Genomic DNA, 27888 nt, shown 5'->3' on the forward strand with positions numbered 1-27888 from the left:
CAGTGCCACTGGCAGCCATGCATGCCCAAGCCATCACATTGCCTCTGCAGTGTTTTACAGATGATGTGGTATGCTTTGGATCATGAGCTGTACCACGCCGTCGCCATACTTTTCTCTTTCCATCATTCTGGTAGAGGTTGATCTTGGTTTCATCTGTCCAAAGAATGTTCTTCCAGAACTGTGCTGGCTTTTTTAGATGTTTTATAGCAAAGTCCAGTCTAGCCTTTTTATTCTTGATGCTTATGAGTGGCTTGCACCGTGCAGTGAACCCTCTGTATTTACTTTCATGCAGTCTTCTCTTTATGTTAGATTTGGATATTGATACGCCGACCTCCTGGAGAGTGTTGGTCACTTGGTTGGCTGTTGTGAAGGGGTTTCTCTTCATCATGGAGATTATTCTGCGATCATCCACCACTGTTGTCTTCCGTGGGCGCCCAGGTCTTTTTGCATTGATGAGTTCACCAGTGCTTTCTTTCTTTCTCAGGATGTACCAAACTGTAGATTTTGCCACTCCTAATATTGTAGCAATTTTTCAGATGGGTTTTTTTCTGTTTTCGCAGCTTAAGGATGGCTTGTTTCACCTGCATGGAGAGCTCCTTTGACCGCATGTTTACTTCACAGCAAAACCTTCCAAATGCAAGCACCACACCTCAAATCAACTCCAGGCCTTTTATCTGCTTAATTCAGAATGACATAATGAAGGGATTGCCCACAACTGTCCATGAAATAGCCTTGGAGTCAATTGTCCAATTACTTTTGGTCCCTTTAAAAACAGGGTGGCACATGTTAAGGAGCGGAAGCTCCTAAACCCTTCATCCAATTTTAATGTGGATACCCTCAAATGAAAGCTGAAAGTCTGAACTTCAACTGCATCTGAATTGTTTTGTTTAAAATTCATTGTGGTAATGTCTATAACCAAAATTAGAAAAAGGTTGTCTCTGTCCAAATATATATGGACCTAACTGTATATGTGATTGAAGGGCATTGTTTGCCTACCGAAAAGCAGGACTGCCACTAAGAATTTCAGGGCCCTATACTGGCAAAATTTTCAGGCCCCCTTGAGACTTCGCCCAGGCTCCACCCCAGCTCCACAACTCGAACCTTCCACAGTCCCACCGTCCACTGTTGGAAAAACTCATCATCTTTACCACGTCCTCACCAATCTGATATTAAGGCCGGGAGTCACACTAGTGATGAATATGGACGAGTGCTATGCGATAAAACATTGCATAGCACTTGGACCAGTATTCATCTATGGGGCAGCTCACATCAGCGATTTTTTTCTCGGTCGTTTTCAACGTGCGAGTGAAATCGCAGCATGCTGCGATTGTCACCGACATTCAGCAGAGTCTCGGCTCGCACCCATATTAGCCTATGGCTGCGAGTGAGACGACGCACATCACTCGGATATCATCCGAGTGATGTGCGATATACGCTGACCCCGGCAATGGAGGAGATGGAGAAATGTATTTCTCTGCCGCGTCCTGCAGCTGTGCTCTGATCCTCTCTGAGCACAGACACAGGTCACTCGGCTCCAGCTAGCAGCAGCCGAGGGTCATTAGCATATCGCATCTGATGCTCTCACATCGGATACCATACGCTAGTCTGACCCCAGCCTAAGGCCATGTTCACACTTTGCAGTTTTTACTGCGGATCCGCAGCGATTTTGATGCTGCGGGTCCGCAGCAGTTTCCATAGCGTTTACATTAACATGTAAACCCTATGGAATCCGCAAACCGCTGTGCACATGCTGCAGGAAAAACCACGCAGAAACGCAGCGGTTTAAAACCCGCAGCATGTCACTTCTTTGTGCAGAATCGCTGCGATTCTGCACCCATAGGAATGCATTGAACCGCTTACTTCCCGCATGGGGCTGTGCCCACGTTGCGGGAAGTAAGCGGTTAATGTGCGGGTGGTACCCGGGGTGGAGGAGAGGAGACTCTCCTCCAGGCCCTGGGAACCATAAATAGTGTAAAAAAAAAAAGAATTAAAATAAAAAATGATGTTATACTCACCTCTCAGCGCTGCCCGCGGCCGTCCGGTCTTCGGTTTGCTGTGCGAGCAGGACCTGTGGTGACGCCGCGGTCACATGACCGTGACGTCACGAAGGTCCTTCTCGGCACAGCATCTTTGGAACCGGAGCGCCGGGTGCAGCGCCCAGGAGATCCGGACATCAGAGGGTGAGTATAACCAATTTTTTATTATTTTTATCATTACTATTGATGCTGCATATTGCTGCATATGCAGCATCAATAGTACAGGAGTAATCCCGCAGCGGAAACCGCGGAAGAAACCGCGATAAATCTGCAGGGATAACCGCAGCGGTTTTGCCCTGCAGATTTATCAATTCCGCTGCGGGATAAACCGCAAAGTGTGAACATGGCCTAACAGTTCCCATCAAACACCAGATCACCTACATAGCCAGCAGCTTTTGCTTTGACCTAAAGAATTTTTAGGCTGCCACCATGACAAGGTAGACTCTTTTGGCAGGGCCCTATTCTACTCTAACCTATTAAACATTTGTTAAAATATCCAATACCCCTTTTAGGTATATATATATATATATATATATATATATACCTCCACACCATATATTACCACCACCTGGTAATTTAATACTACAATACTGATCATTAATAAAACAAATACAATACTAATGCCATTATACACAGGAGCTATGTATATTGTGTCAGTGTAAAGACAATACAGTGATCACCAGTGACATTATACATAGGAGCTCGGTATATAGTGTACAGACAATACAGTGATCACCAATGACATTATACACAGGAGCTCTGTATATAGTGTACAGTATATAGTGTCAGTGTACAGGTAACACACTGACTCACCAGTGACGCCTCTAGATGAAGTCCTTCATCTTTGCTTTTCTTTTTCATGCAGCGCAGACCGCCATCATTTCTTCCAGCCATAACTCATCTCTGCATAAAATAAGACATAGTTACTTAGAGCACTGCTTCCAGAGCACATCACCCACTTCTTCCCTGTCTTCTACACTACACAGCTGAGTACAGACATGCACCAACCATTAATATATAATTAGGTATTATACAATCCCCCATTCCAAATATAAATTATAATCCAGCACTGCTCCCCCACTAACTAGAAATAGCCATTTTCCCCACCTAGTATATACATTAGCCAATGTACTCTTTCCCCCAATTCATTACCAGTCACTGCTTCCTCAAAGACCCCACTGTGCCTCCCGCTCCACCGATTCATTATATTTACATGCCCCTTCCGCCCCAATTCATTGTCATGTCTTCTCTCTCCCACCCCCACCCTCTATTCATTATCAACTGCTCTCCCCCCACATTCAAAATATCATTTACTTCCTCCACCCTCAAAATTCATCATTATTTGTTCTCACCCAGGTCCTCATTTGCTCTCCCCATCCCCCACCTTCAATTCATTTGCTGTCCCTCACCCTCAATTCATCATTTGCAGTCCCGCATCGGCCCCTCACTTCATTTGCTCTCTTCCTCCCCCTCACTTCATCATTTGCAGTCCTCCTTCCACCCTCACTTCATCATTCGCTGTCCCTGTGCTTTCATCATGTGCAGCCCCCCTCCCCACACTTCATCATGTGCAGTCCCCTCCCTCACATCATTTGCAGCCCTTCATTCATTTGCAGCCCCCTTTCAATCATGTGCAGTGCCCCCTCCTCACCCATTTAATTAATTTTATAAAGAAAAAAAAGTTTTACATACTTACCTCATAAGCGATCCCGAGCAGGCGCAGCTCCGCTTCTGGTCACAATGTCCTCGTACATGTCGGTGCGTACGCGATGACGATATCGCGTATGCGCCGACACCTGACCAGAAGTCCAGAGAGGGCGGAGGGAGTCGAAGCTGCGTTTCCGTCAAGGTAAGACGACCGTGCACAGCTCTGAGAAATCTCCCAGGCCCCTGCACCGACGTGTGCGCTGCAGGCCCACAGCGCATTAGTGCACGATGGGGCCCGGTGAGCAGAAGCACAAGAGGCGGGCCCTTGGGTCCCCGCTGTGTGCCGCTGCTGATTGGGCCCCATACAGTACTTGGGGCAGTAATGCCCTGATGGCGGCTATGCTAAGTACTGGCCTCAGAGGGTGAGGTATTGGTCGCTACTGTGGGCAGTGATTGGCTACAGCTTTTGGCCTCAGAGGGTGATGTGTCGGTCACTACTGTGGGCAGTGACTGGCTACAGCGGTCACATGCCAGCCATAGTATAGAAAGTGCCGTAGAATCCAGGCAGTGTCTGACCAGAATCGATGGAGGTTTGGTAAGGCGAGTATTATCTATAGGATTATTTTGAAGCATTCTGAGTAGTGTTGAGCGATACCTTCCGATATTCGAAAGTATCGGTATCGGATTGGATCGGCCGATACCGGCAAAATATCGGATCTCGCCTATACCGATACCCGATACCAATACAAGTCAATGGGAGACAAATATCGGAAGGTATCCTGGATGGTTCCCAGGGTCTGAAGGAGAGGAAACTCTCCTTCAGGCCCTGGGATCCATATTCATGTAAAAAATAAAGAATAAAAATAAAAAATATGGATATACTCAACCTCGGACGAGCCCCGGCTGTCACCGCTGCAAGCGTCTGCCTCCGTTCCTAAGAATGCAGAGTGAAGGACCTTCGATGACGTCGCGGCTTGTAATTGGTCGCGTGACCGCTCATCTGACCGCTCACGCGACCAATCACAAGCCGCGACGTCATCGCAGGTCCTACACTCACTGCATTCTTAGGAACGGAGGCTGCCGGTTACACCGATAAGGTCCAGGGTCTGCCGGAGGGGTGAGTATATCCATATTTTTTATTTTTATCCTTTATTTTTTACATGAATATGGATCCCAGGGCCTGAAGGAGAGTCTCCTCTCCTCCAGACCCTGGGAACCACACACTGGGAACTTCCGATATCACAAAAATATCGGAACTCGGTATCAGAATTCCGATACAGCAAATATCGTCCGATTCCCGAAATTTGCAGTATCGGAATGCTCAACACTAATTCTGAGTGATAAAAAAAATGATCAAGTCTGCACACCTCCTGCAAGCTCATGGCTTATGATGGCACAAATGCTAATGCTTTTCTGGGAAAATGGTTGTTGTAGACAAGTGTGATCCAGACAGATGTAGCACTCCTTCCTTACCTGTATCTGCACACACAGGGCTGCCTGCACATGGACCCCTCCGAGAGGCTCACGTGTCAGCAGCTTATAGAACACCCCTACTTCGACAGCATTCGAGAGGAGGCCGATGCTGCAAAAGATCCAGAAAGAGTCAGCAGAAAACAGACCAGACTCCATAGAAAGTATTTCCCTGGGGTATGTACATTATCCTGAATAACCTCTCTAGATTGTAAGCTCTTGTAACCAGACTTTCCCTTTTAATAATGTCCAGATAACAATTAGACCAAAAAAAGAGTTGGTACGAGTTGATATGCCGATCCCAGTTCATTGGCCACTATACTAATCTGTGGTCACTGGACGTGAGCCCTGAGAATCGCTTCTTACCTCCCGGCATCCACAACTCTTTTGATTAAGAAACCCGAAATAAAATGGCGGTCAGTTAGAAAGCAGCACTTCCAAAAAGTATCAGACCCCAAACGTCTTTGTCATTGTCCTCCCCATTTTTAAAAAGATTTTTTTAATTGTTCATAATAATGAAGTAATACAAATTTACTATTGTATTACTTAGCTGCATTAGCTTCCTTTATCGTTTGGGCTCTCTTCTTTTGATTAGCCAGCCTGGCGCCGATTCACATGTGCTCCACTTTGCAACGATGATGTTGTGCCAGATCTGATGCCGGCAAGTATGAGGCTGGTCTCAGGGTTCCTGTCTGGCAACTCCAGATTACTGACGTAGCCAATTTATCTGATTGTGCAAATTGATTTTGCACCAGTTCTAACAAAGTTTATTAATTGTAAATACTTTGCGGTACTTACGTGACTGATCCCGAATCTTCCTATTGCTATTTTCCTTCTCTTCACAGCTCCAGCACCTGCCGCAGCTAACCAACAGTAATCTCCTACCAGCGCTGGAGAGCAAGAAATACTACAACACCAGAAAGTTCAACTATCGCTTCCCCAACATATAATCAGGGGAAAGAGACTTGTTAAATATTTATTATTCCAGGAACAAAGCATGAGGAACTTGTGGGGGAAAATCAGACGTGGCACGTATTCCGGTAACCAGCGGGCATGGCCTCTCACTTATTCATAGAATCTGGCCGTTAAAATGCTAATAAACTGCACATTGGCAGAGTGTCCTGCAGCAGAGGACACAGCTGATCGTATCTCACAATATCAGGCAGTGAACAGGCTGTATTCAGCGCTACTGCTTAGTGTATTACTTTATAGCATCATATACCAGTAGTTATTCAAGCACTTGGCAGCTATTTCTTCGGTCCTTGCAGTATGCGGTCTATAAATAGTGATCCGATTTTCCTGCTATCTATGTGGGTCAAATATACTATTCCCACAGCCAACCCCACCAGCCCTTCTGGGCACATACCTATACATTCATCTGTACACACCGCAAGGGCTCCATTTACATGATGCCTTAATATGTGCCTGATAGCAATGAGTCCATCTGTCAACTGATTTACATCTTCGGATGGGTGACTGACCATATTGCTTGTGCATGGTAATGTAAGAATAATGATGTCACAGGCCACCATGTGTCATATTGAATTTCTTTGCTTATTGGGCCGGTTTCATATGTCCAACATTTAGGGTCCGAGTAAATGTGTGATTGGACCGGCCATGGGTCTTCTGACCAAAACGCAACAACCTCATATTCCTATGGGCTTGTAGAGATAAAGTCAGGAGACCCGTGGCCGGTTAGTGCTTGGACCGTGAGTGTCAGATGTGTGACACTGGAAGATTAGAGGGGCAGTCGCGGTGCTGTGAACTCTGGATCTCTCCAATATGTGTCACATTGCTGGACAAGATAAAGATGCTCCAGACCCTTTTTACAAAAAGCAATCTAATTATTATCAATTTCAAAGTAGTGCTATTTTTTGTTTGAATGAAATGATTTCTCGTACACCACTAAGCTATGGCATCACTTCTTGATCGATGGGGCTCCCACCTCTGCGGAAGCCAGATGTATAGAAATGCAGCGAGGCACCTTTGTATAACTGGGCCTTTGCTGCAATTCTCTTTTCAGCTTGCCTGGGGTTGTGCTGGAAAAACTAACATAGTAACATAGTTAGCAAGGCTGAAAAAAGACAATTTGTCCATTCAGTTCAGCTTAAATTCCTCAGAATAAATCCTCCGATCTACGTCCTTCTAAAGAACCTAATAACTGTACGATACAATATTGTTACCCTCCAGGATGACAAACAGGCCTCGCTAAGGCTAGGTTGACTTTAGCGTTTCAGTTCGCAGTGTATCATCCGCATACACAAACGCATACAAAAACGCATGCAAACACATTCATACGCAGCGTTTTTTATCCGCATCATCTTATGCATGAGGGCAAAAAAAACGCTGCGTGTTCATGCGTTTTTGCCTGCATTTGCGTTGTTTATGCACATATTTCCACGTGGGCGTTTCTTAAAGGGCGTGTCTCAATTGGTTCCTGGACATGCGCAGTCCGAAGTACGCAAGCGCATCAAACGCATGCATATGCATGTCCTTGCGCACGAATGCGTTCCCATAGACAGTAATGCATTTTTTTTATGCACTCATCCACATGCGCATGCCTGCACATATTTGACGTTTCCAAAAATGCAACATGTTGCGCTCGCCGGACCCGCCACACACCGAGAAACGGCGCATGCGTACGCATGCCAACTGATGAAAACGCATGTCCCTGTGTACACCATGTTAAAGATAGGTACGCATGATGCATGCGGATCTGTGCGGTTGATACGCTGCGCGCACAGACGCAAATGTGAAACCAGCCTAAGTCACTGAAAACCTTCATTCTCAGGATGGCTTCTGGTACCAGTGATTGGACCCCACTGATCATAAAGTGAGGACATCGCTTTGCAAGATGGGAATATCCCTTTAACTAGTGGAAGGATGAACCACCATGCATGACCATGAACATTTCTATAATCGCTAAACATTTTTATCCTAATAATATTAATTTAACAGAAACTTCTAAATACCAAATCTGTCCAATAGAGGATTCACAGTGTTCAATTTTTTTGGACAGTCCTCTACTGATCCACCATTTATGACAATGGTGCTCACCCTGTGACTGAGATGGTGACTGTGGGGTTAATACAGCCATTTTGAGCGCCAGATTACCCGTGTAACGAATGTCTGATCCTCCAGCTTTCTGAAAATCCGCTTTAATCTGCCATGATCTGACCTTGACTTGTTGGCATTATGTTATCCAGAGGCGATTTTGATCATTCATTAAAAGGATTACATCTGACCGTGTTACAAAAGCATAGAACAAATTATGGACGCACATAGGGTTGTATTGTAACTTTTTTTATAGTTATGTATATTACCAGAATAATGACGATGGTCCGCACATTAGGGACATGATATACATATATGTAAACGTGAACACTGTATGCACAAACCTGATTATATTTTTACTTGGACGATTGTGTTAATAAACTGTACTTGATCCATACAGCACCTGTCAAACATATCTTTTATCAAACTTGTTAGGTACCCCTGTAGATCACAGCTGACCGCTGGGCTCACCCGCTGATCAGTCTAGGTTTAGGGGACGTTTCAAGCACCCAAGACAGAAAATCCCCCTTATGTTATGATCTATGTAGATATCATGTTGTCTTCTTCTAAAGAACATCTTGGGATTTCTTACATTTTGCTATCTTAGGATCTGTTTATTTTATTTTTTTACACATTCGACTATACTGTATTTTGGAAAAGCTTCTCATGCACACACAATGTCGCCATATGCTCCACAGAAGCATAAAATGAATTGTGAACACATTCTTACAATGTAACTGTCCTAAGTGATATACCATAACAATTAAGAGACTCTTTCACCAAATTTATGCTTCCTAATCTGAGGGCAGCATGAAATAGTGGTGGAAACCCATCATCAGATGCCATACGCTAATGGGACCCGGCCTTACTGGGCTATTCACTGTAGTTTTATGTGGTGGTCAATGGTTTGTTGTTTTTTTTTTTTTAACAATACATTGGGGAGGTGGTGGGAGACGGCAGTGAGGGATGTAGGGGATTGGGATGGGAGGAAGGGGGACTTATAATGGATTTAGGGGGAGGACGTTGGATATGGATGTAAAATGAATTGGGTGGTGGGGGAGGGTGCTAAGCCCCTGATAGCATCACAATGAATTGTGAGATGGAGGAGGACACTATCAGGGACTTAAAATTTATTGAGGAGAGGAGAGGGTAAGGGTACCGTCACACATTGAAATTTTCATCGCTGCGACGGCACGATTCGTGACGTCGCAGCGTCGTATGATCATCGCTCCAGCGTCGTAGACTGCAGTCACACGTTGCAATCACGGTGCTGGAGCGATGCCGAAGTCCCCGGGTAACCAGGGTAAACATCGGGTAACTAAGCGCAGGGCCGCGCTTAGTAACCCGATGTTTACCCTGGTTACCAGCGTAAATGTAAAAAAACAAACAGTACATACTCACCCGTCGGTGTCCTTCAGGTCCCTTGCCGTCTGCTTCCTGCTCTGAGTGCAGCCGTACAGTGAGAGCAGAGCGCAGCACCGCTGTGATCTGCTCTCACTTTCCGGACGGCGCTCAGAGCAGGAAGCAGACGGCAAGGGACCTGAAGGACACCGACGGGTGAGTATGTACGGTTTGTTTTTTTACGTTTACGCTTGTAACCAGGGTAAACATCGGGTTACTAAGCGCGGCCCTGCGCTTAGTTACCCGATGTTTACCCTGGTTACAAGCGAAGACATCGCTGGATCGCTGTCACACACAACGATCCAGCGATGTCAGCGGGTGATCAAGCAACGAAAGAAAGTTCCAAACGATCTGCTACGACGTACGATTCTCAGCAGGGTGTCTGATCGCAGTAGCGTGTCAGACACAGCGATATCGTAACGATATCGCTAGAACGTCACGAATCGTAACGTCGTAGCGATGGAAATTTCAATGTGTGACGGTACCCTAAGGTGCATCGGACACTTTATAATGAACTGATAGGTTGGAGAAGATGCTATCAGGGACTTGTAATGAATTGAAAGGTGGCGGAGGATGCTGAGTACCTGATAGCATCTTCTCCCACCCCCAAATTCATTATGATGCTATCAAGGACTTATAATAAATAGAGGGGACACAGGACAGGGACGAACGCTATGTGTACACGTTCAGGATTTGCAGGATAAATCTCTGCTGCATGTCCTAATGTGTTGGCAGGAAGAACATTGCGTAAACTTTTTTTTTTTTAAACGTTTTTCACATTCTTATGTTGCTTGTTTTCCCCCACTCATTATTACAGGTGAAATAAGCTGTAATAATTGACATTATGCAGATTTGATTCTGCTGCAAATATGCAAGGAAAGAATAAGCAACGTGTGCAGAAGACTCCAGGGATCTCTTTCACTTTGCTTGTACTGTAAAACCTTGCATAGCCTTACAGTTAATTGAGGAGAGTGACAGACTGAATAATTTATATTATTGGGAGTCAGAGATTATACACTGCTCAAAAAAATAAAGGGAACACTAAAATCCAACAGCCTAGATATCACTGAATGAAATATTCCAGTTGTAAATCTTTATTCATTACATAGTGGAATGTGTTGAGAATAACAAAACCTAAAAATGATCAACGTAAATCACAACTAAAATCCCACGGCGGTCTGGAGTTGGAATGATGCTCAAAATCAAAGTGGAAAATGAAGTTACAGGCTGATCCAACTTCAGTGGAAATGCCTCAAGACAAGGAAATGATGCTCAGTAGTGTGTGTAGCCTCCACGTGCCTGTATGATCTCCCTACAACGCCTGGGCATGCTCCTGATGAGGCGGCGGATGGCCTCCTGAGGGATCTCCTCCCAGACCTGGAATAAAGCATCTGCCAACTCCTAGACAGTCTGTGGTGCAATGTGATGGTGGATGGTGTGAGACATGATGTCCCAGATGTGTTCAATCGGATTCAGGTCTGGGGAACGGGTGGGTCAGTCCATAGCTTCAATGCCTTCATCTTGGAGGAACTGCTGACACACTCCAGCCACGAGGTCTGGCATTGTCCTGCATTAGGAGGTATCCAGGGCCAACCGCACCAGCATATGTTCTCACAAGGGGTCTGAGGATCTCATCTTGGTACCTAATGGCAGTCAGGCTACCTCTGTCGAGCACATGGAGGGCTGTGCAGCCCTCCAAAGAAATGCCACCCCACACCATTACTGACCCACTGCCAAACCGGTCATGCTGAAGGATGTTGCACGCAGCAGATCGCTCTCCACGGCGTCTCCAGACTCTGTCACATGTGCTCAGTGTGAACCTGCTTTCATCTGTGAAGAGCAGAGGGCAGCAGTGGCGAATTTGCCAATCCTGGTGTTCAGTGGCAAATGGCAAGCGTCCTGCATGATGTTGGGACTGTGCGCACAACCCTCATCTGTGGATGTTGGGCACTCAGACCATCCTCATGGAGTCGGTTTCTAACCGTTTGTGCAGACACATACACATTTGTGGCCTGCTGGAGGTCATTTGGCAGGGCTCTGGCAGTGCTCCTCCTGTTCCTCCTTGCACAAAGGATGAGGTAGCGGTCCTGCTGCTGGGTTGTTGCCCTCCTACGTCCCCCTCCACGGCTCCTGGTGTACAGGCCTGTCTCCTGGTAGCGCCTCAAGCCTCTGGATACTACGCTGACAGACACAGCAATCCTTCTTGCCACAGCTCGCATTGTTGTGCAATCCTGGATGAGCTGCACTATCTGAGCCACTTGTGTGGGTTGTAGAGTCCGTCTCATGCTACCACGAGTGTGAAAGCACAACCAACATTCAAAAGTGACCAAAACATCAGCCAGAAAGCATTGGTACAGAGATGTGGTCTGTGGTCCCCACCTGCAGAACCACTCCTTTATTGAGTGCGTCTTGATAACTTCTATCTGTTGTCTATTCCATTTGCACAACAGCATGTGAAATTGATTGTCAGTGTTGCTTCCTAAGTGGACAGTTTGATTTACTTGGAGTTATATTCTGTTGTTTAAGTGTTCCCTTTATTTTTTTGAGCAGTGTAGTTAATGGGGGCAAAGTGCTGCTTATCACTTTATATTTTTAATAGTGCGTGGCTAATAGTATATTAATGGTGGGGTACATACCTGTAATCGGGGGGGACACAAGTATGTATACAATGTATGTGACCTTGCTATGTTCAGGGCTGCGACGATCATCATGACAAGACGAGTCGCGGCTGGGAGATATCGACATGAAGGTCTGATCAGATGGAGAACAAACACCAGAAAATGACTAATCAGACGAGACATCAGCGGTAAGTGCTTAGATGTCGATATTATTCTGTATCTGCACTGTGTGACGTGGAGTGATAATGTTTTTTGTAAAATCCCTTATTCTACATTCTCACATTTGTGTGAGAGGTCTGTGTGCTTCCAGGTTTTTTTTTATCAGATGGCACATGGACTCTTGGAGTTATGTAGGTTCATTCACACATCCGTGAAAATCACAGATCTGAAAATTAGATCAGTGAGGGTCAAAGAATGTGCTGTTCTGATCCGATTTTGAGGATCAGAATAGGAAATGCTCATTGCGTCTTTGAGGCAGTGACTGGTGTTACATGTGAGGGTCACTGCATGCTCCCACAGGATGCACACGGAGGTGTATTGAGAACATAAGAGGGCATTGCAGTCACAGGCGTAGCTATGGTTGCAATGCGGACTAAAGTGAGTATATATTTTATTTATAAATAATTAAAATAGTATATTCATATAAAAGACAAAAAGGGACCTCCAAATACAGGGGGAGGTTACCCAGCACTAATCCATCCACATATTATAAATAATCAGACTACAATATAGCTACTCCCCCACTGCCAGCACTCCATATGCAGAGCATGGACTTGTGACAGCTTCACAGCAGGTAATTGACTTTATTGTATAACGCCCTTCTCATTCCCTCTTTGCTCTTAAGGCGATATTTAGACTGTTTAGTGCTTGAATCACTTCCCAGTATAAAATAGCAACAAGGTTTGCATTGCTGAGCATACACTCATCCGCCTTTCCTTATAGGGAATATAGAAAATTGTGACAATCTATACTCTAATTGTCTCTTCCTGCTGACATGCACACCGTTACTGTGCACCTTACTTATTTATTGCAATGGCTATTCATAGCTATATTGTAGTCTGATTATTTATAATTCTAATATGTGGATGGATTGGTGCTGGGTAACCTTCCCCTGTATTTGGAGGTCCCTTTTTGTCTATTATATGAATATACTATTTTAATTATTTATAAATAAATATATTATTTTTTAACTGTACCCTCATTCACTTCTTTTTTTGGCACCATACCATATTAGAATATGTTATTGATATACTATTGAAGTGACCTAGCCGCTGCTAAACAGGATTATGGGAATAACGTGAGTATATGTCTTGGACATGCTGATTGTCCAGGATAGATTTAGGGAAAACCTGCTCTGGGTTTTTGTGTTTGAAACAGACTGCAGTATGGTAGTGGTGCAGTCCGTTTCATTCCCGGCCCGTGTTTTCCACGTGGCTGAAGGCCACAGATCCCAGTTAAAAGCCATGCAGTATAGGGTTTGGGTGTGTCAGGGACAGTCTGGTGTTTGGAAGAGTACAGAGCAGGAGGCTCTGCATTGCTCCACCTGTGTGAGGCAACACGGGCCAGCGGAGCCAAAAAGCCAAGGCAGCTAAATAGCTTGGCACTCACAGCGTGCACAGCGGTGCAGTCACCCATGGTGGAGTGTCTTGTTCCCAAAGGAGGACTGGCGTGTTTAGTGACTTAACTGGAGGATATTGTGTACTGTGTATTGCTGTGAGTAAAGAGACATTAACACAGCGGTACAGTCTCCCACGGTAACCGGTCAAAGGAGGACCGGCGTGTTTAGTGACTGTACTCCTGGCTGCAATCTGGAGGATATCGTGTGTGGTGTTTTTTGAGTTGAACATTAAAGAGACGTCACCTTAACACCGTCCCTTATTAACGAAAAAACACCACGGTTACTCAGTTCACCTGACAGAGTGTGGAGCATGGAGTTCCTCACATGAATGAAGCCAGAGCAGCGGCAGCATGAACATTAGGAAGGGCACAGCCACTATTTGGGTTTCCTCCGGTTTCCTCCCACATTCCAAAGATATACTGATAGGGAATTTAGATTGTGAGCCTGTTATGGTTACCCCAATGACCATGGGAAAAAGAATACAAAACGGACTAGCTCTCGGGTGATGGAAACTAAGGTCGACCGTGACCTGAACCTGACCCAACACTTACAGTAGCCGGGGGATGTGCCTACGATGCCCTAGACACCACGCGCCAGCCGGAGATCTAACTACCCCTATAAGAGGAATATACAGGCCTGCCTTACCTCCAGTGAGGAACCCCAAAAGATGATAGTAGACCCCCACAGATATTGACGGTGAGTTCAGAGGAAATGACATACGTAGGATGAACAGCAGATTTAGCACAGTGAGATCCGCTTACTAGATAGCAGAAGGACAGGAAAGTGTTACTTCACGGTCGACCTAAAAATCACTATTCAAAAACACCATCCAGAAAATACTTTAAACTCCAGTGACAACTCATGCCACTGGAGTAGTAATTTTCTGTCCACAAGAGCTTCCAGCACTGAAGAGTCACATTGCAGATAGCTGGACAAAAATAGCAAAACAAGAAACAAAATTCAACTTAGCTGAACTGGAACTTGAGGCAGGTGAATGCAACAGAATGCTACTAGCACATTGATGGCCGGCATGTGACTAACAGCCAAGCAGCCTTAAATAGGAAACTCCCCAAGAGGGTGGCGACAGGTAATCAGAGATGGAGGAAGGCACATAAGAGACACTACCATAACAGACCACCGGGGGAGCCCACAAACCGAATTCACAACAGTACCCCCCCCTTAAGGAGGGGGCACCGAACCCTCACCAGAACCACCAGGGCGACCTGGATGAGCACTATGAAATGCACGAACCAAATCGGGAGCATGAACATCGGATGCTGTCACCCAAGAATTATCCTCCTGGCCATAACCTTTCCACTTAACCAGATACTGAAGTCTCCGTCTGGAAACACGGGAGTCCAAGATCTTTTCCACCACATACTCCAATTCACCCTCAACCAACACAGGAGCAGGTGGATCAGCAGAAGGAACAACCGGTACCTCATACCTCCGCAATAATGACCGATGGAAAACATTATGGATATTAAAAGATGCTGGGAGGTCCAAACGAAAGGACACAGAATTAAGAACCTCCAGAATCCTATAAGGGCCGATAAACCGAGGCTTAAACTTAGGAGACGAGACCTTCATAGGAACAAATCGAGAAGACAGCCACACCAGGTCCCCAACACCAAGACGAGGACCAATACGCCGATGACGATTAGTGAACTGTTGAGTCTTCTCCTGGGACAACTTCAGATTGTCCACAACCTGTCCCCAAATCTGATGCATCCTATCAACCACAGCATCCACTCCAGGACAATCCGAAGACTCCAATTGACCGGACGAAAACCGAGGGTGAAACCCTGAATTACAAAAAAATGGAGAAACCAAAGTGGCAGAACTAGCCCGATTGTTAAGGGCAAACTCTGCCAATGGCAAAAAGTCAAGCCAATCATCCTGATCAGCGGACACAAAACACCTCAAGTAAGCCTCCAAGGTCTGATTAGTACGCTCAGTCTGGCCATTAGTCTGAGGATGGAATGCAGACGAAAAAGACAAATCGATACCCATCCTGGCACAGAACGTCCGCCAAAATCTAGACACAAACTGAGTACCCCTGTCAGACACTATATTCTCAGGAATACCATGCAAACGCACCACATTCTGAAAAAATAGAGGAACCAACTCAGAGGAGGAGGGCAATTTGGGCAAAGGTACCAAATGAACCATCTTGGAAAAACGGTCACAAATCACCCAGATGACAGACATCCTACGAGAAACCGGAAGGTCAGAAATAAAGTCCATAGAAATGTGCGTCCAAGGCCTCTTAGGAATAGGCAAGGGCAACAACAACCCACTGGCCCTAGAACAGCAGGGCTTGGCCCGAGCACAAACATCACAAGACTGCACAAACATGCGCACATCTCGAGACAAAGAAGGCCACCAGAAGGACCTAGACACCAAATCCCTGGTGCCAAAAATTCCAGGATGACCTGTCAACGCGGAAGAATGAACCTCCGAGATAACTCTACTGGTCCAATCATCAGGGACAAACAGTCTACCAGGCGGACAGCGATCAGGCCTATCCACCTGAAACTCCTGCAAAGAACGCCGCAGGTCTGGGGAGACAGCTGACAATATCACCCCATCCTTCAGGATGCCGGTAGGTTCGGAATCACCAGGCGAGTCAGGCTCAAAACTCCTAGAGAGGGCATCCGCCTTCACATTCTTGGACCCAGGCAGATATGACACCACAAAGTTAAATCGGGAGAAAAACAACGACCAGCGCGCCTGTCTAGGATTCAGACGCCTGGCCGACTCAAGATAAATTAGATTCTTGTGGTCAGTGAGGACCACCACCTGGTGTCTAGCACCCTCAAGCCAATGACGCCACTCCTCAAACGCCCACTTCATGGCCAGAAGTTCCCGATTTCCCACATCATAATTTCGCTCAGCGGGCGAAAACTTTCGGGAGAAAAACGCACATGGTCTCATTACTGAGCAGTCAGGATCTTTCTGCGACAAAACTGCACCTGCTCCGATCTCCGAAGCATCCACCTCAACCTGGAACGGAAGTAACACATCAGGTTGGCGCAACACAGGGGCGGAAGAAAAGCGGCGCTTAAGCTCTTGAAAGGCCTCCACAGCCGCAGAGGACCAATTAGCAACATCAGCACCCTTTTTGGTCAAATCAGTCAAAGGTTTAGCAATGGCAGAAAAACCCGCTATAAATCGGCGATAGAAATTAGCAAAACCCAAGAACTTTTGCAGACTCTTCAAAGAAGTAGGTTGCATCCAATCACAAATAGCCTGAACCTTGACAGGGTCCATCTCCATAGATGAAGGGGAAAAAATATATCCCAAAAAGGAAATTCTCTGAACTCCAAAACTACACTTTGAGCCCTTTACAAAAAGAGAATTAGCTCGCAAAACCTGAAAAACTCTCCTGACCTGTTGAACGTGAGATTCCCAGTCCTCCGAAAAAACAAGAATATCATCCAAATACACAATCATAAACTTATCCAGATATTCACGGAAAATATCGTGCATAAAGGACTGAAAAACGGAAGGGGCATTTGCGAGACCGAAAGGCATTACCAAATACTCAAAATGGCCTTCAGGCGTATTAAATGCGGTCTTCCACTCATCCCCCTGCTTAATCCGCACCAAATTATACGCACCACGTAGATCGATCTTAGTGAACCACTTAGCCCCCTTTATACGAGCAAACAGATCAGTAAGTAAAGGTAACGGGTACTGGTATTTAACTGTAATCTTATTCAAAAGTCGATAGTCGATACAAGGTCTCAATGAACCATCCTTTTTACCTACAAAGAAAAATCCTGCCCCTAGTGGAGACAACGAGGGGCGAATATGACCCTTTTCCAAGGATTCTCTGATATACTCCCGCATAGCAGTATGTTCAGGTACAGACAAATTAAACAAGCGACCCTTAGGAAACTTACTACCGGGGATCAATTCAATAGCGCAGTCACACTCTCTGTGGGGAGGGAGAGAATCAACTTTAGGCTCTTGAAAGACATCATAAAAATCTGACAGAAATGCTGGGATCTCAGAGGGAGTAGATGAAGAAATAGGAACCAAAGGTGCATCCCCATGAATACCCCGACATCCCCAGCTCAACACAGACATAGATTTCCAGTCCAAGACGGGATTATGAATCTGTAACCATGGTAATCCAAGCACTAAGACATCATGTAGGTTATATAATACAAGGAAACGAATAATCTCCTGATGGTCTGGGGTAAGACGCATAGTCACTTGTGTCCAATATTGTGGTTTATTGCTAGCCAAAGGTGTAGAATCAATACCCTTCAGGGGAATAGAAACTTCCAACGGCTCCAAATCAAACCCACAACGCTTGGCAAAGGACCAATCCATGAGACTCAGAGCGGCGCCAGAATCCACATAAGCATTCACAGTCACAGATGATAAGGTACAAATCAATGTCACGGACAAAAGAAATTTTGACTGCAAGGTACCTGTAGAAAAAGATTTATCAACCTTTTTATCAACCTTATTTATACGTTTAGAGCATGCTGATATAACATGAGCTGGATCTCCACAGTAGAAGCACAATCCATTTTTGCGCCTGTAATTTTGACGTTCGCCTCTAGACAAAACACGATCGCATTGCATATGCTCCAATGCCTTTTCAGAGGTCACCGCCAAATGGTGCACAGGTCTTTGCTCAGAAGACACCGCCATATGGTGCACAGGTTTTTGCTCAGAAGATACCGCCATATGGTGCACAGATTCTTCCTCAGAAGACCCCGCCATATGGTGCACAGATTTGCGCTCCCGCAAACGCCGATCAATCTGGATAGCCAATTTCATGGCATCATTCAGACCTGTAGGCACAGGGAACCCCACCATGACATCCTTCACGGCATCAGAGAGACCTTCTCTGAAATTAGCTGCTAAAGCGCACTCATTCCATTTAGTAAGCACCGACCATTTACGGAATTTCTGGCAGTATATCTCAGCTTCATCTTGCCCTTGGGAAAGAGCTATCAAGGCTTTCTCAGCCAAAATCTCCAAATTAGGTTCTTCATAAAGCAACCCCAAAGCCTGAAAAAACGCATCTACATTTAACAACGCAGGATCCCCTGGCGATAATGCAAATGCCCAACTTTGTGGGTCGCCGCGCAGTAGAGAGATAACAATTTTAACTTGTTGAGTCTGATCACCAGCAGAGTGAGATCTCAGAGACAAAAACAATTTGCAATTTTCTCTGAAACTCAAAAACCGGGATCTGTCTCCGGTAAAGTATTCAGGCAGAGGAATCTTAGGTTCAGACATTGGAGCACGTATAACAAACTCTTGTAGGTTCTGTACTTTTGTCGCAAGGTTATTCAAACCTGCAACTAAACTCTGTGGATCCATGTTTCAAATGGGTGTAACCCAAGCATTCAGAGGTTAAGAGGAGAGGAGAGAAAAAAAAGTCTGAAGACTGCAGTTTAAGCAAGGAATACAAATGATCAAACTAAGGTGCACTTTCAAACACAGAAAAAAAAAAAAAAAAAAAAAAACCTTTTCTTCTCCTTCCTACTTTAGTGCATATTTTAACACATAGATCTTTTATAGGCCGGCCAAACTGTTATGGTTACCCCAATGACCATGGGAAAAAGAATACAAAACGGACTAGCTCTCGGGTGATGGAAACTAAGGTCGACCGTGACCTGAACCTGACCCAACACTTACAGTAGCCGGGGGATGTGCCTACGATGCCCTAGACACCACGCGCCAGCCGGAGATCTAACTACCCCTATAAGAGGAATATACAGGCCTGCCTTACCTCCAGTGAGGAACCCCAAAAGATGATAGTAGACCCCCACAGATATTGACGGTGAGTTCAGAGGAAATGACATACGTAGGATGAACAGCAGATTTAGCACAGTGAGGTCCGCTTACTAGATAGCAGAAGGACAGGAAAGTGTTACTTCACGGTCGACCTAAAAATCACTATTCAAAAACACCATCCAGAAAATACTTTAAACTCCAGTGACAACTCATGCCACTGGAGTAGTAATTTTCTGTCCACAAGAGCTTCCAGCACTGAAGAGTCACATTGCAGATAGCTGGACAAAAATAGCAAAACAAGAAACAAAATTCAACTTAGCTGAACTGGAACTTGAGGCAGGTGAATGCAACAGAATGCTACTAGCACATTGATGGCCGGCATGTGACTAACAGCCAAGCAGCCTTAAATAGGAAACTCCCCAAGAGGGTGGCGACAGGTAATCAGAGATGGAGGAAGGCACATAAGAGACACTACCATAACAGACCACCGGGGGAGCCCACAAACCGAATTCACAACATGAGCCCCATCGGGGACAGTGATGATAATGTGTGCAAACTGTAAAGCGCTGCAGAATATGTTAGCACTATATAAAAATAAAGATTATTAATATTTGATTTTTACTAACATAAAATGCCTGTTTGTCAGACAGCAAACAGACCACGATTAAGGCTACTTTCACATTAGCGTCGTGCACTGCACGTCGCAATGCGACGTTTTATGCGCACCAACGCATACTGTGGAAGCGCCGCACAACGGGGGCAGCGGATGCTGTTTTTCAACGCATCTGCTGCCCCATTGTGAGGTGCGGGGAGGAGGGGGCGGAGTTCCAGCCGCGCATGCGCGGTCGGAAATGGCAGACACGACGCACCAAAAAAACGTTACAAGCAACATTTTTTGGTGGCGACGGTCCGACGCAACAGTCGCACGACGGTTGCGACGTGTAGCAATGTGTCGCTAATGCAAGTCAATGGAGAAAAAAACGCATCCTGCAAGCACTTTTGCAAGATGCGTTTTTTTTACAAAACGACGCATAGCGACGTGCAGTGCACGACGCTAGTGTGAAAGTAGCCTAAGACACTCCGTTGAAACGCGTAGGTCTGTGACCTTTTTTTTTGTACTGTTTAATAGTCTACTGGTTCTTAAATGGAGCTGTTTATATGGCTTAATTAAAAACTAAGTTTAAAAAAATATTTACAAATTTCCTCGGTGAATTCCTCCTTAATTTCTGACCATCCCTTATTACGTACCATCCTCTCTAGTTATATATGGTCATGAATATGGACGGGATGATCCAGCCTCTCTCCTGGTTAGGTCAGGGCTAACGCGAGTTGCCTCTCTCTGGTTCTAGGGCAGCTATTTAATGCTGGTGGTTCCCGGGTCAGGTGTCGGTGATACTTCGGTTTGTGGTTGCTGACCCAGGTTAATCATCTGTAATCGTTGTGCCGCTGTGCGTGAGTTTTGTTGTGTATGACCCGGTTCGGTCCCTTAACTTCTGCTTCTGTTTTCTACTCTGTACTGATCTGTCCTTCCTGGTTCTCTGACCCCTTGGCTCGTCTCGGTTTACTCGTCTGTTTTGTCCCTGGTACCTCGCTCTCGTCTGGCTTTTAACCCCCAGCTCCCCACTGACTACGTTATTGTTCTCTGCCCCGTGCTCCACGCTTATTACTAGTCCTTGTGCGGTGGCTCCGCTCCTCTGCGATCACGTGACTGTCTAGTCTCAGGTCCTGTGCATATTGTGTGCCTTAGTGTCAGGTCCTGTGCGCACTGCGTGCCCTGCTCCTTACTCTCGGTCCCCCTGCTTGCACCATCCAGGCTTTCCACAGTGACACTATCAGTGTCATTACATATATGGTGCCGTTCCTTATTATATAGCTTTCTCTGCTGTTATGTACAATGCTGTCCCTTACGTAGTGTATTTTTGTTATTCACAGCGCCCTCTTTTATTACATAGTCACCTCTCGTTAGATATAAAATGACTGCTGATGAGCAGCCGGTGACCAGACGACCAGTCCATCAGCTCCTCAATTAGAAAAGAGGCTTTCCCATGCTGCATCAGCCGTCATTGCAATATTTATCTAACAAGAGAAGATGGTATGTAATAAACGGGGGGCGCTATATAATCCGATATGTAAGGGACGGAGCTGTATATAACAAGAGAGGGCACTGTGTAATAAGGGACGCCAATGTACATAATAAAGGAGACTATAAATAAAGGGTCCTTGAAAACCACAGCACACAGAATGCATCTGCGTTTAACATTGCAAAGTATAGGAGAAGCTTGGTAATTTATTTCTTTAAAAACACTGATGGTAAAAACAGATACACTGATGACACAGATACCATTTTTTCACCTACGTGTTTAAATACAGACATGTGAATGAGGCCTGAGGTTGTGTTGTAGGTCCCCGCACAGTAGGAGGGTGGAAGAAGTGATTCAGGAACAGACATATTAAATGGGAGGAGACAAACAAGCTGCAAAATCCCTTTAATCTATGTGTCTGCCTGTCCAGGAGAGGGCAATAATTAGAACAAGGCTCTGTGGGAAGCCTATAATTGACCCTATATACAATGCAAATAAAATATAGGGGTGTTATGACATTTCCACTAGGTCGCCAGACATAACAAATATGACAGTGTGGCCCCTTACAATAAAAAAAAAATCCTACAACAGCAAAGTCATAAGTACAAGCGTTAAAGGCACTGAAGAAGAAAAATGGGGAAGAGAAAAAAAAAACCCCACACCCTGAAAACTCTTACACCAGATTCAATTTGATGTGCAGTGATGCGTTGGATTTCTGCAGGAGCTCTACCGTCAGGTCTTTTTGCTTGATCGCTGGCAAATCGCACAGATACAAATACTGCAAATTCCTGGAAATCAGAGATCATGGTAATTTAATGAATTTACATAGAAATTATATCCTCCCCCTTGTTATCTCAGCTCCTAAATTACATTATGTAGATTTTTAGTATGAATAAGGCGTAGTCAGGATTAGAAAAAAAAAAAAACGCTGCTGGTTTCCGAAATATGTGAATAATTCCCGTGCGAAAGGCGAAAGAATCACCTTACTCTAGTTCACATTGCATAAAGAAATCTCACTGTAATCTACGTATAAAGGACATTATAGATCCTCCGGCCAGCCATACTAGTAACCCACCTCAAGGAGTGGAGCGATATGACACCTCTGTCGCTCACATTGCCGCAGGTGATGATCTCCAGTCTTTTCAGGCTCTTTTGTAGGTTCTCGGTGTTACTTATTCTCTCCAGACAAGCATCCTCGATGTATATACACTTACATAGTTTTACCTCCTCAAGATGCTCCAGACCATCTGAAAGGAACAATTATAAAGGTTCTGACCGCAAGATACGCCATTTATAGGTCGGCTGAGAATACATTTTTTTTCCCCTGAGGTCCTCGGTGTGGATTTCTGGCAACAACAAAGTTGAGCTAAACTTTGATGTGGTCATAAGTTTGCACACAGGAGCTCAGGGGGAGAAAAAAAATTAAAATGTGTAAGGTCTCATTCGGACACCTCCATCAAAGATAGATGAAAATCTGTCATTTATTTTGGCACATGAGAAAAATCACTGACATCTGAATGAACCTAAAAATAATCGAACATGACAACGAGCATACATTTAAGGAAAATAAGAGTCACCCAAAGTGTCCAAAATCTTCACCACGTCTCTGCTTTGACTAGTTTATCCCATAAATATGATATGGACAGAGGGTGGTGTCATCATACATATACAGTATTCTGCTTCTATGACCAGGTGACCTAAACAGTTCCCCATGGCTAATAGAATGGCTGCCAATATGGTCAACGTATCGCACTGATTGCAGCAGAATATTGGTTCAAATAGTGCCACCATCCCATTTGGTGAGACACCTATATATCTTTATCAATAATCTGGCCATGTTTGGTTATTTAAAAAAAAATTATTAAATCCATGTCCTCACCTAAGTAGTCAAACCCCTTGTACATGATGCAGGAGTCGGTGGCATCGATGCCCTGAATCTTGTATTGTCCCAGTGGTCCGGTTGGCAGTCCGTTATAATCCTGCTGCCACTTCTCAAATCCCTTATAACGTACTTTAGCGCCACAGCGTAAAAGCCACTCCGATGCCGCGCGGTCAGGTCCGGCTTCCTTTATACGCTCGTAATCAACCCTGATGAGAAAACATTGTGTGACCGTCACCAACTCGACTTAAGGGTGATCACTCCGCACTGGGGTCATTTACCCTAAGGTAACTAATATACTGTATCCTAGATAAAGAGTAAGGCTGGAGTCACACACAACGTATTTAAAAGAAAAACAAAACAAGCAAAATAAATAAATAAAAAAAAAATCGGTCCGTTCTACACGGACGAGAATTGCAGAAATGTTACCTGAACAGTGATCCGTATGTCATCCGTGTGCAGTGCAAGTGCAGCGCCCCAGAGTCCTGGTCGTTGCAGTACTGTGGCTCCGCCACTATGGGGAGCTATGGTGCGTCTGATGGCACTGAAGGAGTTCATCTGATCAGGTATCACAGACACCAATACATTTTACAGTCGGGCCTCCGGGGGGAGCTAAGGGTTCTATTCACTAGGCCACTCCCCACCATAGTGGGTAAACTGGGGGTCAGGCAGGAAGTTAGATCAGAAAGCTGACTGGGTTGGAACCGGGCAACACCTTGTGGCAGAGGGTGTTGTGGGGGAAGATACAGTAGGGTCTCTGTCAGGGGTGGGATCCTGACAGAGGCTTGGCAACTTGGACGAACGCAACGGGACCGTGCCTGCTCAGGATAGCGGCGGTGCCCAAGGAAGGACTAGAGGCGAGATAGATTGTGCTGAGTGAGAAACGAGATCAAGCAATAGGAGAATACCAGTAGGGGTCGTGCTGTAAGACCGAAGCAACATCCTACTGAGGCGCACTACCGGTGGCCGGAACGCCGAGAGAGTATTTCAACATCCAGCTTCAAGCAATACTCTAAACAGCGGCAGGGCAGTCAGTCTAAGGCGGGCTGTCTAACTTAAATCACCTATGCAGTCTTGGGGGGCAACCTGTGGAGAGGGGCGACTCTAGGGTCCCGGAAGAGCTCCGAGCCTACCCGTCAAACGGGTGCCGTCCCAACCAGAACACCAGGGAGGGACGGAGGATTAGCAGAACATCATCTAATCGAGTTGTGAGGGAACTTAAGAAACAGACACAACAGTTGTGGGGACTTTCTGTAAGCACAGCAGGGAAGGACCGCAACACATAGCGCTAGAAGGAAGGCACAGATTTCCACCTGCTAAGAGAACTCTGGAGGTGCCATTGGACCGGCCAGACTTACGCAGCCTGGTGAACCGTATTCCGGATTGAGGACCCAGAGATCTTCAGTAAAGAGGTAAAGAGACTGCAACCTGGTGTCCTCGTTATTTATCGCACCGCACCACTACGGCATCACCACCACCATCATCCATCATATCTTTCACTGTAACGCCCCTCAGCAGGGTCACGGACCGGGCCTAGCCACCGTGACAACCCCAGAGCAGAGACTCAGAGGCCCAGGACCGGGTACCCTTTGGCCCTGCGGCGGTGGGGGCGCTACAAGTTGGCGTCACGAACAGGATCTACTTAAGCCTGAAGAATCAGGTCATGTGTGCCTTGGAACTGTGATTTGTTGTGCTTGGACTGTACTTTATTGCAAAGACTGTGCTGCGCCATTTACCGCCAAAATCCGCCGCCATTATAGCGCTGAGGAGAGCGCAGGAGAAGAAGAGGGGCGTGGAGTGGGCGTAGGCAAGCTGGAGAGCGCGAACAACAATGGTCGCCCAGTCTAAATATTTCTGTGTCCTGAGGACGTGTCCATCAACAGCTGAGGTCCGCCTCCTGATCCTGTTTGGAGGGTGGAGACCATGGAGACGGGGCCACCCACGAAAGAGACCGCGGGAAGAGGACACTGGAGAAGGAGAAAAGATGGCGACGCCGGGAACACCGCGTGGGACTGACCTGATCCAGCCTAAGGCGGCGCCACCTGACACAGCCCCAGATGCGCCAACGTTGCGGGGACTGACCCTCACGGAGCTACCGATGGGCCGACCCCCCTTGCCACCGTCTGAGGAGTGTGTAGCTGCAGCCGAGGCCCGCCAGATAGCACGCCGCTTGGAGGCCGATGCCCGCGTGCTCGCTCGGCTGGGCCAGCCCACGGAGGTCCGTTTGTCTCCGGTGTCCCCTGCTCCTCTCAACCCGGCCGCGGCTGAAGGTACGCTGCGGGCGCAGGGCATGAAACTTCTGCCGGAGGCCGAACACCTGCGGCGCCTGACGACAGCGTGGCGGAACCGGCCCCAGCCTGCAGCCCGGATTGACCTGACCAGCGTGGAAGAAATCCCGACGTCACACTGGGGTGTGGTGGTGTCCTTTAACCCCCGACATGGAAGCGGGGTTATACAGGAGATCGGGGAGCCGCTACAAGTCCGCGTAGACCGGGAGGAGGTAGAGCCCTGCGGAAGAAGGTTCGCTCGCGACCTGGAGCCCGGTGACGCTGTAACCTACACCAGGTGGAGGAGGGCCACAGGCGAAGCTGGCTGGATGGCGCGGGGCGTCCAGTGGTGTGTCGCGCTCCAGGCCGCCGCTGAAACATCCGAAGATGAACCTCCTGCCGAAAAGGCAATGGAACCTGTCCCTGCGGAGCAGCGGGGAACCCGGACCCACCATGTACCTTGGGGGCGTGCCGGATCATCAGTGAAAAGAGCATCGCTACGAGGGATCCTGTCATTGCTGGGACCGGAACCGCTTCCTGGATCGGCAGCACGACCCGTTGGTCTGGTGAGGCCCGGAAGGAAACCACCTTCTCTGCCGAAAAATGAGTAAGCATGAATGCCTTATGAATGTAAAAAGTTACTGTTCTATTATGTTGCTGCTAAAACCCGTCCAGGGTTAACTTTTAAAGGGATTCCCTTTGTTTTGTTTGTTCTTCTAAGTTTTGCACAAGTTTCCAGAACTGCCGCAATCATGAACAGTGCATGATACAAACTTTTTGTAAATAGTTTGCACCTTATTAAAGGTGCTTCCTACTGGTTTTACTTCAAAAAGGACTCTTTGTGAAGATACCACACTGGAACCTTTGCCGAGTATGGACTGGTAGCTTGAGAAGATATGCTACCTCATAGAGACTTGGTCCCTTCTTAAAGGGGATGTTCATTTGTTGCACTTAAATGGTGATATTGCTTTAAGACAGGTGGCAATAATGTTTGATGAAAGAAAGCGATGATAATGTTTACATGAGAAAGTTATATGTATTCGACTAGTTAATTGTAAAGAAATGCTGATAATGTCGATAGACGATGAGGATAGAAGGTGAACCCTGAGTCCTCCTAGGAGCGGCTCAGTACTCTTAAACTGAAAGTAATGTTATGCTCTATACTGTGTATAGTAGTTGAAAAGGCAGTAGGCCCGGGCTGAACAGGGCGGTCCTGTAATAGAAAGGAGAGGCAGAAGGTCTGGTGCCGTTAGGACAGGCGGTCCTGCAGATTTAAAGTAGGAGAATGAAAAAGTTAAATTGCCTTATAATGTGATTATAAGAAGGTCTTTAGTGGATTCAGAGTGTATGTCCTTAAAGGCAATGTTAAATTATTGTTCAAACAATTTTGCACTTAGTAGAATACCTGGTTGGGTAAAAGAAAGTTATTTATAGCATGTTGCTATGATATCTAGCCATGTTTGTAACGTTCAAGTGTCCTCACCTCCCACAAAGGGAAGCTCTGTTCAAGTATACTTATTGTTATTGCACTCAACAAAATTGTATGTCTTTTTGCTAACCTGTATTGTTGTTTTCTTCTCAGTCCCGGAGTACTGTGTTTAACCCCTTCCCGACATCTGACGTTATAGTACGTCAGATGTCGGGTCCCCTGCTTTGATGTGCGCTCCGGCGGTGAGCGCACATCAAAGTCGCGACATGTCAGCTGTTTTTTACAGCTGACATGTGCGCGCAATAGCGGCGGGTGAAATCGCGATCACCCGCCGCTATTAACTAGTTAAATGCCGCTGTCAAACGCAGACAGCGGCATTTAACTACCGCATCCGGCCGTGCGGCCGGATATGAGCGCATCGCCGACCCCCGTCACATGATCGGGGGTCGGCGATGCTTGTACATTGTAACCATAGAGGTCCTGGAGACCTCTATGGTTACTGATCGCCGGTGGCTGTGAGCGCCACCCTGTGGTCGGCGGTCACAGCACACCGGCATTTCTGCTGTGTAGCAGCGATCTTATGATCGCTGCTGCATAGCAGAGCCGATCGCGTTGTGCCTGC

The 27888-nt window shown here is 46.3% G+C and overlaps 2 protein-coding genes across 3 annotated transcripts in view; one reads left to right on the forward strand and one right to left on the reverse strand.

Moving 5' to 3' along the window:
- CDKL1 (cyclin dependent kinase like 1) overlaps positions 1–8606 on the forward strand; it is a 92613-nt gene extending 84007 nt beyond the window's left edge. Inside the window, exons 9-10 of the mRNA XM_077267335.1 lie at positions 5175–5330; positions 5999–8606. Coding sequence (XP_077123450.1) covers positions 5175–5330; positions 5999–6103 — 261 coding nt within the window. The 3' untranslated portion in view covers positions 6104–8606. The remainder of the gene's footprint in view (positions 1–5174; positions 5331–5998) is intronic.
- A 12953-nt stretch (positions 8607–21559) lies between these two features.
- Positions 21560–27888, reverse strand: part of DMAC2L (distal membrane arm assembly component 2 like) — a 43304-nt gene continuing 36975 nt past the window's right edge. For both annotated transcript variants that reach the window (XM_077267339.1, XM_077267338.1), the window contains exons 3-5: positions 23571–23779; positions 22767–22938; positions 21560–22479 (exon numbers count right to left, since the gene is read on the reverse strand). In XM_077267339.1, coding sequence (XP_077123454.1) covers positions 22365–22479; positions 22767–22938; positions 23571–23779 — 496 coding nt within the window. In that variant the 3' untranslated portion in view covers positions 21560–22364. The remainder of the gene's footprint in view (positions 22480–22766; positions 22939–23570; positions 23780–27888) is intronic.

Source organism: Ranitomeya variabilis, chromosome 1 (genome assembly GCF_051348905.1).
Source record: "Ranitomeya variabilis isolate aRanVar5 chromosome 1, aRanVar5.hap1, whole genome shotgun sequence".
Lineage (NCBI taxonomy): Eukaryota > Metazoa > Chordata > Amphibia > Anura > Dendrobatidae > Ranitomeya > Ranitomeya variabilis.